Source organism: Octopus bimaculoides, chromosome 6 (genome assembly GCF_001194135.2).
Source record: "Octopus bimaculoides isolate UCB-OBI-ISO-001 chromosome 6, ASM119413v2, whole genome shotgun sequence".
In the NCBI taxonomy this organism is placed as follows: Eukaryota; Metazoa; Mollusca; class Cephalopoda; order Octopoda; family Octopodidae; genus Octopus; species Octopus bimaculoides.
Window position 1 is genome coordinate 107,015,830 of NC_068986.1, and position 9,334 is coordinate 107,025,163.

The following is a 9,334-nucleotide window of genomic DNA, read 5'->3' on the forward strand; positions in this document are numbered from 1 at the left end:
GAGGTCAAAATTTCCATTTTTGAACTTGGCATACCAATCACGAGCGGTTCTTTCAGCTATGGCACCCTCTACATACACAGCACAAATGTCGCGAGCAGCTTCTGCGGCCTTAGAACCTTGATTAAAAGCAAAAAGAAGAAAGTGTCGAAAATGCTCGTTTTTCTTAACTTGACATACCATTTTAATGATCTGAAAATAAACAAAAATTAACTAAAGTTAACTACAAAAAAAATAGATTCCAAAATGATTCAAAAATAGAATTCTCAAAAAGAAAAAAAAAATAGATTCCAAAATTTATCAATTATAAAATATATTAAGAAGTGGATAGTACGTTTAAATATTTAAAGAATAAATATTTAGAATCATCAGAATTTAATATAATGTATAAATGATGCAGTAAAATGCTAATTCTCTTGTACCAAATTAAAGTGGTCACATGTACTTAGCTTGCATACAAGATATGAAAACGATTGCCTTAATTTATTCCGATTTTAAGAATATGGACTCAATATAAAAAAAAGTGAATAATAATTTACGCTAAATAAACATATATACCAGGATATCAGTGGAGACGCAATGGCCCAGTGGTTAGGGCAGCGGACTCGCGGTCATAGGATCGCGGTTTCGATTCCCAGACCGGGCGTTGTGAGTGTTTATTGAGCGAAAACACCTAAAGCTCCACAAGGCTCCGACTGGGAATAATGGTGAACACTACTCTTTCACCACAACTTTCTCTCACTCTTACTTCCTGTTTCTGTTGTGCCTGTAATTCAAAGGGTCAGCATTGTCACACTGTGTCACGCTGAATATCCACGAGAACTACGTTAAGGGTACACGTGTCTGTGGAGTGCTCTACCACTAGCACGTTAATTTCACGAGCAGGCTGTTCCGTTGATCGGATCGACTGGAACCCTCGACGTCGTAAGCGACGGAGTGCCAACAACAACAACAACCAGCATATCACTAACTGAAACAATGAGAGGGCAAAATAGTTAGCACGTCGGGCATATTCACTTATCGGAAATTCTTCTAGTTTTCTGATTAGAATTTAAATTTCTCCGTAGTCGAGTTTGCATTCGATCCCTTCCAGATTGATAATATAAGTACCAGTTAAACATTAGAGTCATTGTAATCGACTTACCCGTTGCATGAAATTGCTGACCCTTTTCCAAATTCTTAGACCAGTGTAGGCATAATTATGTCATAGAAATAGTTTTCATAGAATAATTAATATATTTTCTTATCAACAACAGATTGTAAGTGGGATGATGGCGGATGTGTTGCTAGAAGCACAAAATGGACTGTCATCAGGGAGGACGGGGTTTGCTGGATTTACACCTGCAACTATAAAGAAATGACAGACGTTAAAGCCGAAAAGAAATTTCTCGGAAAATGTTTACCTCCGTGAGTATATATTTGAAGCTATTTAATTTACTTCTTATATTACATTTTCTCAATATCATCGTTGCGTTGTCTTTGTAACAACATTTCCTCTTCTGTTCTAAATTTAGCTCAAACTTAGAAGTGAAAATACAAATCTGAGCATTTCGAGTTGAAAATGTATACTGTTAAAATTCCTTTTTTTTTAAATTTAAAATGTGCTTGTCTCTTTGTTTTTCAGAGAAGCCCATATCACACTGCTTACTATTTCTCAAGTAGAGCATGACAGCGGCCATACTTTCAACATACAGGATATTCCATTATAGTTTTTTTAGCAAATATTTCATCAAAACTAGAGAGTAAAATATTTATATGCTTCTTGCTATTATTGTAGGAGAATGAACTTAGAGAGAAAATGCCCCAACTATAATTTGGAGTGGCAGAAGAGAATGACAATGGGGGGTCATGAGATGTTGTTATAGCTACATTTACCTATCTCCCTATCACCATCAAAAGATCTAATGCTGCTAGTATTCCACGTCCACTAAGAATTAAAACAACTGGAAATTAAGAGTTATGTTCTAGCTGCTGATCATAAATTAATTAATGACAGATATTCTTCCCTACCCCTAATATACTGTGGCTATAAATTTGCTATGACTATACAAAGGAACAAGTCTCAGAAAATGTCAGTACGACAGTGGTATATTCCCAGAAAAAGGGGAGCGTATGGTGGACATAAACTATTTTACTATTATCAGTTAAAATGGGCCGACAATAGAAAACAAAGGAGAACGCAATGAGATTTAAATGGGCGTTAAGGCTTCAGGGGAAAATGTATATACAAAATTTAGAAAAAATTATATATTATTTTATCTGGGTACAATATATTTATATATTACTCTTTTACTCGTTTCAGAAAGCCGAAGTCGGCTGCGGTCATGCTGGTGCACCATCATATATTTTATTCTTTTATTTCAGGCAAGTGATTGAGGACACTCAGAACAAAACAGCTTAATCGCCCTCATGAAATTTGCCAGTCATCTCTGATGTGTTTGCCAGAAAGATACAGCTCGCTGACCCACATGAAAGTTAATACCCATTTCGTATTTATGTTCAACACAATGTAAATGAAAATATTTCAAAATTCATAGTACAAGTTTAGCAGCTGTTTACTGTTTGTCTGAAAAATAGGCAACGTGTCTATATCACAGCTGCAATCGCCGCTCAACAGTCATTGGTTCCTACAGGAATCTACTCTAACAGCTTATTTCAAACTTTACCGTGAAGATCTATTTGCAAGGAAGATTTATTGTTACCAACTGCCATCTTAATACACATGAGATAATAATCAATCGAAGACGCGAAAAATTGGTGCGTATGTTGGAAATCATCCCGAAGATTTTTTTACAGTACACTTTAATCAAGATGGGTGTCTCTACTTAAGGATCTTGCTTCAGTTTTGTTTTTGCGTTTGTATTTGTCTATATATTAAACCGAAAAAATAAATAAATACATTTTGCTTTGTCAGCGCCATTACTCTGTCTCATACCCCTCTGGGCAATCGAATTCAGCGCATTCTAGTTGTATTTTTTAATGACTGTAAAGTTGCAAAGGTTTATATTATATTCTATTAAAATCTTAACTTTATAATTAACATCTCTTACCAATTTTATTTGGAAATATTTGTTTTCGCTGTATATAAATGTTTTGTATATCTTCACTTTTACAGATAGAGAAACTTACCAATCGAAAACCAAAACCAACTCCAAATCAATTTACAATAAACTAATGAAGAATAAACTCATTTAATAAACTAATGTAATAAACTTGTTTCAGAGCCAATCCTTTAGTTTCTTTTTGTTTTGCTTTTCCTAATTATATACACTGTGATCTTTATGATTATTAGAAACCGTTACAAGAAAAATTTGATTAAAAGTCAACATTTACTTTTCGTTCCGCCGATCATTCATCTGACACCTCCCGGTATTCTTCAAGGCCACCATAACACTCCTCTACTTTTCTTTTTTCTTTCAAATGTACCTTCGTTTTCAGTGTACCTTCCATTGTACCCAACTCAGACCGACACCCTACCGACCAACTTTATCTCATCACCATACTATCACTTATATTCAATACTCAAATACACAGACGCCGCTACCCAGCACATCTTCACAGATATCGCTTACACGCATGCATACGCATATAGCCTCTTCTGCACCTTATTACCACCTCTGCATACACCAACACGTCCACACATACATAATGTCTTACACTCTCAGGAGATGATGTATCTAATCAGACATACCTGCTCTCTGTCCACGTACACCCATTCCCATAGACACACTTGTACTAAACTGCACTTATTCTCTACCGTAATCCCACATATAAACCCATACGTGTTCTAGAATGTTCACCTCGCTCACATTCCCCTCATTTCCTCTGTGATTTACAGCTGTCCTTTACTTATTCATCCGTGGATCAACAATTGCTCATGACAATAATTATTCTTTCCAACTGACATTTTAAGTTGCGTAATACAAGCACGGACAAGCACACAAACTTGCAACGCACTCACACACGCTCCCGCTTCGCTAAACTACTTCTTCCTATGCTAACACTCAAAAAGGCATGAAGCGCTTGCAAAAATATACGTTTTTAGCAGTGGCTGGACCAAAATGGAACACTGAAAACCCGCCCTACTCCCGAGCTCTTCAAAACGAAGGTTATGTTGACTGTTTGGTGGTGCACTGCTGGACTCATCTACTATATCTTCTTAAAACCCCGATAAAACATTACTGAAGAAATATATTGCCATGAAATTGCCAAAATGAACGAGAAAATGCTACTCCTCTATTCCAGACCGGTCAAACAAAGAGGGCCAATCATTTTTCATGACACGGCTCGACGACATGCTTCACTAAGGACGCTCCAGAAGTTGAGGGAATTTAGCTACGAAGTTCTTCTCCACGCAAGTTATTCCCCAGTGCTTTCTTCTACCGACTACCATTTTTTTAAGCACCTTGATCGTTTCCTGCGAGAGTAGTTCAAAAATCAAATCAATGCTAAAGCTAAATTCAAAGAGTTCATCAGCTCCATAACTCCAGGTTTTTATGTTACCAGAATAAACAAACTTGTAACTCGTTGGCAATAATATATTGATTGTAATGGTCCTTACTTTGGTGACTAAAATTTCCGCATTCTTGAAATATATTGAGATGAATTTCATGCTTCAAAACATTGCTTACTTTTTACTAAACTTGGTAGAACGAAATGTGATGAAACTGACCTTTTCTGGAAAGAAATGCCCAGAATAACATATTTATCTTTAGACGAGAAAACATTCCAGTCTAAATATCGTCCTTCATCCCAATGCGAGTGGAGACCTGAAGATTAAGACGCTCCTTGTCTACCATTCAGAAAACCGATGAGCGTTCAAGTCGCACAAAATCCCGAAGGAGAAGCTGCAGGTCATGTGGAGGGCAAAGGTTAAACACTTTAGTACCGGTTTCAGTCTTTGGGACTTTTTTCAACTTAGAGTAAAGCATGAAAAACAATTAAATTGTGGAAAAAGTAAATGAAATGTTTTTTTTTGTTTAATATTTCCATAGTTTACAAATACAAAGGTCCCTTTCCTTTTTACGATCTCTCTCTCTCTCTCTCTCTCTCTCTCTCTCTCTCTCTCTCTCTCTCTCTCTCTCTCTCTCTCTCTCTCTCTCTCTCTCGCTCAATTTTTAACTCTTGCGAAGGCTTAGTAGTGGGTAGTAGGTAGTAGCAACCCTAAAAGAATATTTGATATGAGTTCTTGGTTTTGATTGTTGAAGACAGCAAAGTAAGTAAGGATTGCAAGAACTAAATGCGAAGCTTAATAATGCAAATAGCAATATCTAGCAACCGGGCTAGATTGCAGCGGCTTTTCCAGAATGACAGTGTTTCGTCCACTTGTGACAGTGATGTATGTGGCTCTCTTTTAAAAGGGACAATACTTACACTGCATCATCGCAGACTTGTATTTTTTTAATTTTAAGGAAACAATTATGTCAAAATAGGCCAAGAGCACGATGCAAGAAGAAAACAGGGGCTTTAATGAAGATTAGGAACTGCAGTATTACTGTGTGTCTTCGAAAGATAAGAGGATCTGTTTGCTTAGTGATTCTGCGATAACGATATTACCGCTTAACGATAATCAGCACTATACAATTCATAAAAATAATAAATATTTCAATTTAGAGGGAGAGGCACGAAATTTTGGTCAGCAAACATTTAAAAAGTGGAAAATAAAAGCAAAGACAGCTATTGCAGTTTGTGGCAAAATCTGAAAATTATGTCACACAAGCAACTCGTACAGTTGCTTATATACTGAAGGAAAAAGGTGAGCCTTTCAAAGATGTGGGAATTGTGAAACAGTGTATTGTTGAAGTGTATGTACAAATGGTGCTCCTTTCATGACTGGAAAACGTGAAGGATTTATTACTCAGATAAATATGTTGCATCAGATCCAGATGTTCTAATTTATTGTCATCGTATATTTCGTCAGGAAAAGCTACTTTATATGACACCTCGCCGGAAGTCATAAATATTCGTGCCAATGCAACAATGTATCGTCATTCCCACAACATGCTGCGGTTGGACATTGAAGTATTCAGTGTGCATTTCATGTATCACTCTAGTGTGTTGACTCGCAAGGAAGGGTGTTAGAAAACGTTTTAACTTTATGCGAGCAGATAATAAAATTTATTAGGAACGGAATAAACAATGTGAATTATTAGATTAATATTTCTATACAAATACTGCATTTCTTTGTTGCATCATGCCAAAGCAAAATGACTTGAATATTTGGTTGCAGGGTAAAACAAAATCAGTCTATGACATTTGGCAAAAGTTCAAGCATTTCTGAAAAAAGCTTTCTTTTTTGAAAGATTTTCTCTTTTAAAATGAAATTTCAACTGTGTATTTTCCCCATTTAGCTAAGGCCATTTACGGCCACGAAGATTCTTATGAAACCGTTGATGACTATGCAGGTGTTCTGGATTAATTAAGTGAAGAATACTGTGAAAAGTTCACTGACTTTGCGAAACATGATATTACACTGATATTCAACCATATCTAGTTGATGCATGCAAGTCTCACAAAGAGTTGCAGATGGAATTAATCGAGCTCTCAGAAGATAACATTTTAAAGTCGCTATTTAACGTTAAAAAGGATCCAGTTGAAGTAAGGAAAAAAGTAGTAGAATATCCACGAGTTTTTCAACATACACAAAATTTGCTTCCCTTCGTCTCTATAACGTTGCTAATAATTTATATTTTCAAACTTAAACATAATCAAGGATTCCTAAAATCGCAAATTATAAACGCCGATCTAGAAGATCAGCTTAAACTATGACATTTAATGCTTTATTTTAAAAATGTTTTTAAATTATTTTCAAATTAGTTGTGTGATTTACTACAAAATATAGATTTTAGAAATAATAATGAAAATGTTGTTACTGCCTCGTTAGATTACAATCAAATTTAATGGCACCTTCTACCTTAAAGAGACTTCCACCTCTGACCCAGCCACTAGATTAATAGGCCCATCGAAATCGGATATTGTTCAAGTGGTAAATCGATTATAGATAAAATGCTTCCAAAATTGAAGACCCATGGAAATCTTGACCTTATGTCGTATACTACTGACGTAATTGACTAGTTTAAGAAGTTATCTTACAAAATATAGTTAAAGTTAACTGCCAATTAAAATTCATTAAATCTAGAAGTTATTATAAAATGATTTTTCGAGACTTTGTTGTTCTTAAGTAAGTCAAGCAACACTGCCGTAATATCTTAACCATATGGTTAGACTACAAGAAATATTTTGACTCTGTTCCTAACTCATGGATGATAGAATCAGTACACTATGCCAAAGTAGCAGATTCGATAGTGAATGCCATTGAAAGACTGACCAGAACATGGTCCACATATTTATTACTGACAACTACTAAAGCAAATCTTATTGCTACAGTGCAGGTACTCTGAAAATACATCACACGCGAATCAACGAAGACTGGATTAGCCTACACAAGCCCGGAGGGGGAGCAGGCATCATACCACCAAAATGCAATACTTTATGCTAAAGGATAACAAAAGTATAAGCGGGAAAAGCAGCGTCTGTTTGACCTGTGATAAATCCCACCTAGAATGATATGTTTTTGCTAACCAAGAACATGAGATAGCTACTAAATGCCTCATAACAAAAAGAGTGACAAAAATACCACAACACTGCCATGCTGTGACAGAAAATGTCGGCTCTGCTATATCAGTGCAGCTGGCCCACATTGTCTACGAGATACTACACAACCCTGAAGCAAGATATTATTCCTAAGATTATGTACGACGCCATATGCAGATAGGATTACGCCGTCGTATACATCAATTGCATGCCAGAACTAGCAAGTATTCGGAACTTCATAAACAAGAAATCCTGGTATAAACTCTCCTATAAAAAGAAAGAATATTGGTGAAAAATGTCAATTAAAATTCCGATTAGGTGCCAACACAAGAGACAATCTAACGACATATTCACCGCAGTCACTGTGAAGAAGGAATTGTCGCTTATGATAAAAAGCGTTAAACATTTCTGCTGAGTGCTTGTTCTAATGTTTCTTAGCTGTGTGTCTAACTCGTTAGCTTTCCTCTGAAGGAGACAGCGAAGAGCGGTAACTGTGGCCAAATTATAGCATTCTTTATCCTAGGACAATCAATGTCATTGACTGAGTAGTAATTCTTTCTCGTGATAAAAACGTGTAAAACTCCTCCTCTACTCAAAAATAAATACAAAAAGGATGTAATTTCCTCTTCTTAATTATTCTGTTATGTCTCTTTCACCCAATCAATAATGTTATTTCTTCTTCTTCAAACTAAGAAACTTCCCTAGGGTTTTGGGCATACACTGCCATATTGACGGCTGTAGCTTGCTTCAACGGTGGATATTTTCTCATCCGTTAAAAGGATATTTCGATGAGCACCGTCTGTATACCGGAGAAGAAGCTGTTTGGATCATGTAATTCTGCTCACTTTCAGTGAAGGAGCCAACATGTCTTGTACATCGACGATAGGCACTCACCCTTAGATCTTAAATAAATAAATAAATAAATAAATAAATAAATAAAGAGAAACTTTCTGCGTTCGAGCAATCTCCGTACAACTGTTATGCGCTTTTAATGCAACAATTACAGCATGTCCTTTCAATTGCTGAGACATCCTTGAGTCTGACATTAGTTATTTGAAATGTAAGGTTTTAAAAGACTGAATGGGCAAAAAAAATAAAGCCCTTCAAACATGTGTCGTCAAAAACCCGACGTAGATATATATGTGCATATGTATCTATCTAATGATCGATCTCTCTACAATATTATCTATTTTGTCGTGTCGATCAGGGAAATTTTATTTATTCCCTTTATTAAGTTAAGGTGTAGAAGACACCTTTGTTTGCACTTCCCTACGAGCCATAAAATATCTTTAGTTCTCAGCAAGTATTTTATAAAATGTCAATTGTTATCCACATCAGCTTTGGGAGTGAGATATATTGTCACCAGGTGTTTACTTGTATTGGAGGTGTTACATTCAGTTATAAATACTCATCGCTTTCGCATACATCATTCTTTTAAATTTCTTCACTGATTTTTCCTTTTGATATACGTAAGTGAACTTCTAAAATTATCTTATTTTTTTAATGGAATTTGTATGAAATATTTAAATAATTGTGTTACATTATAACTCAGATATGATTTAAAAAATCTAATTTGTTCGTCAAAGTTTTCTTGTAATACATAAAATCGGAAACGTGTGTAATATAAAGTTATCTGACAGTGTGTTGATTTTATTTTATTGGTAAAGAACAAAATATATGGTTTAAATCTAAAGTAATTGTATTTTCTGTTTTTCGATGTGAATATGTCTGTGTGCGTTTGTAT

At 35.5% G+C, this 9,334-nt stretch overlaps 1 protein-coding gene across 1 annotated transcript in view; it reads left to right on the top strand.

Annotated features, from left to right (window-relative positions):
- LOC128248175 (uncharacterized) overlaps positions 1–3,225 on the top strand; it is a 10,493-nt gene extending 7,268 nt beyond the window's left edge. The window contains exons 3-5 of the mRNA XM_052969057.1: positions 1,254–1,404; positions 2,362–2,471; positions 3,113–3,225. Coding sequence (XP_052825017.1) covers positions 1,254–1,404; positions 2,362–2,398 — 188 coding nt within the window. The 3' untranslated portion in view covers positions 2,399–2,471; positions 3,113–3,225. The remainder of the gene's footprint in view (positions 1–1,253; positions 1,405–2,361; positions 2,472–3,112) is intronic.
- The last annotated feature ends 6,109 nt before the right edge of the window (positions 3,226–9,334 follow it).